This window comes from Cariama cristata, unplaced genomic scaffold (assembly GCF_000690535.1).
Source record: "Cariama cristata isolate BGI_N322 unplaced genomic scaffold, ASM69053v1 scaffold22869, whole genome shotgun sequence".
Lineage (NCBI taxonomy): Eukaryota > Metazoa > Chordata > Aves > Cariamiformes > Cariamidae > Cariama > Cariama cristata.
This window is the reverse complement of record NW_009636703.1, coordinates 13,937-16,238: the sequence shown is the minus strand read 5'-3', so window position 1 is coordinate 16,238 and position 2,302 is coordinate 13,937. Positions and strand designations below refer to the sequence as shown.

At 39.9% G+C, this 2,302-nt stretch overlaps 1 protein-coding gene across 1 annotated transcript in view; it reads right to left on the bottom strand.

The window, feature by feature from the left end:
• Nucleotides 1-469: 469 nt before the first annotated feature.
• Nucleotides 470-2,302, bottom strand: part of CNKSR3 (CNKSR family member 3) — a gene marked incomplete at its 5' end in the record, with an annotated part of 15,032 nt that continues 13,199 nt past the window's right edge. The window contains one exon of the mRNA XM_009708020.1: nucleotides 470-921. Within this exon, the coding sequence (XP_009706322.1) occupies nucleotides 623-921 (299 nt within the window). The remainder of the gene's footprint in view (nucleotides 922-2,302) is intronic.

Sequence of the window (2,302 nt, the reverse complement as noted above, 5' to 3'; positions counted from 1 at the left end):
ATATCAGGTTGGATTGATTTATAATTAAATTAGTCCAACTTCCTAAGATCTCTGAATATGAGAACTATCTTCCTAAGACTTCTGAAGATCTCTGGATATCAGAGAAAGAATGGCAACACTACTACTTCTTCCTCACAAGGCTGACCTCGCACAGTACTTGCAACAGCATCACTAAGTTGCATGAAACCGCTATTTGCCTGCTTATATTTTCTGGTCAGGAGAGTAACACAACTTTTGCTGAGTTCTACATACTCTGACACCCAGCCAGTGGCACCAGCCTCTGAGCGTTCAGACAACTGAAGTGCCAATAAACTTACAGTAATGCAATGATTTCCTCTGAGTCAGATCATGTGTGGCCTCTGTATCACTGAAATTTTAGTCATTTCCAGGGGAAGAAATGCCCTCAGCTTTTGGCCAGGAAGCGGAACTTGATCTTTATCTTTTTTCCCTCCCTGCACTATGAAACCCTCTGATCCATCAAAAAATCACAAACAAAAAGGCAAAAATGTAAGATTCTCCAGGAAAAGAACACCTCATTAGTCACTATGCATCAGTTAAGCTGAAAAGTGGAGAAGTCTGACTGATGAGCAAAGGCACTTGGTAGGAGTCCTGTGAACAATAGTCAATGAGTCAACAGTTTCAGTCTTGTGATCCAACTGACCAGCAGCGAGGGCTCTGTGGAGGAAGATTTTGTGGACGATGTAACAGAGGATTTTTTAGCACCTTCCTCTTGAAAAGGAATTGTTGCACTGTTGTGAAGGTCTGTATTCATAAAACACCTGCTGCCTCGAATATAATCCGTTCCCCTCACTAACTGCTTGTCAGACACTGGCCTTGAGAGGGGGTGTTGTGTGGAGGGGTTTTCTTCAATTATTGGAGGTATCCTTTCATTACTGAAGTACCTGCAGAGGACATCTTCACCTGTATGAACAGGAGGAGGAAAACTAATTATTGCTGACTTCAAAACTCTCCATTAACATTTTCTATTTTTATAAAAAGATTCTGGTTACATTTCAAATTACCTAGATTTTGATTACCTTTCATACCACACCTGGACAGAAGCAGCTGTCAATAGATTTAGGTCTTTTGGCATCTTTACTATGTTTTTAAGCAACACAAACAACAACAAAATAAATTCACACACACAGAGGATACCATTTGACTGTTAAATTCCAGATTCACACACTCCAAAACTGCTAGCACAGGCTACCTTCACACAAATCATCATGATCGAGACCTAACAATCCTTCTCATAACGTGTCATTTAAGATGCTGACAGATCAGAGTTGAATCTATGTTTCTCTGAATGTAAATCATGACTAACTTAAAGCTACAAATATTACTCTAGAGAACAGAAATTAATTTTTCAGAGAAAGATTTAAGCACTTTCCTGGTTTTGAATATTGATTTGTGATGCTTTCTCTGTTTTTACTCTTCCCTAGACACCTGATCGTGGTGGCTGCTTCAAGAGACACCCTGCTGGGCTAGACAGGCCTTTGTTCTGACCCAACACAGCTTACATACAAGCCTGCAGCACTTCAGTACTTTTCAAGTGTTAAAAAAAGCCAACACAAAACCAAAAGCGAAACTAAACAAAAAAAACCCTTACACATAAAAACCAGCCCTGCCACCTGGTGATCGTTCTGTTAGACTTGTTATTTAGCTTGTTTCTCATATCCCTCCAGGTTGGTGCTTCTTCTTGTCAGCTTCTATTTTTACATTAAAAAAAACCAGAATTCAGCTTCTATTCTGCCTAGATTTACATGTTAGCTTTCATAACTGATTTCAAGAATAAAGTAAATAGTCATCCTTTCTTATTCCCCACTCTAGCAGGACTGACAGGCTTTCAGATGTAAAAGCAGGGGAGGAAGAGAAGGGCAGTGTGGGAAGGAAAAAAAAGCCACCCAACCTAACACCCAACATTATGAGCTTCTGTCTCTCTCCCATTCCGTGACATCTGCAGAACATGTTGTTTTGTAACAGCAGGCACAGCAAATAGCAACTCCTAAAAGTCCCTACATTTTACTTTTGAGAACAAACCTGCTGCTACAACAGCCTCCACAATGAGCTAAACAAACAGAAAGACATCAAAAAAGCAGTTTTACGATCATTACTAAATGCAGAAGAAAGGGAAAGGGGTGTGTGTAAGAGTAAAATGGTAAACCTGTGCTATAAAGAGACAAGTATAGATCTGCCCTAGTCATTCTAGCTTACTTCTAATGCTTACAAGAATTCTAAGATGGGACAACAAAAGCTTGAGTCCCAGGACTCAACAGCCTCACAAATTTCACAACTACCATCT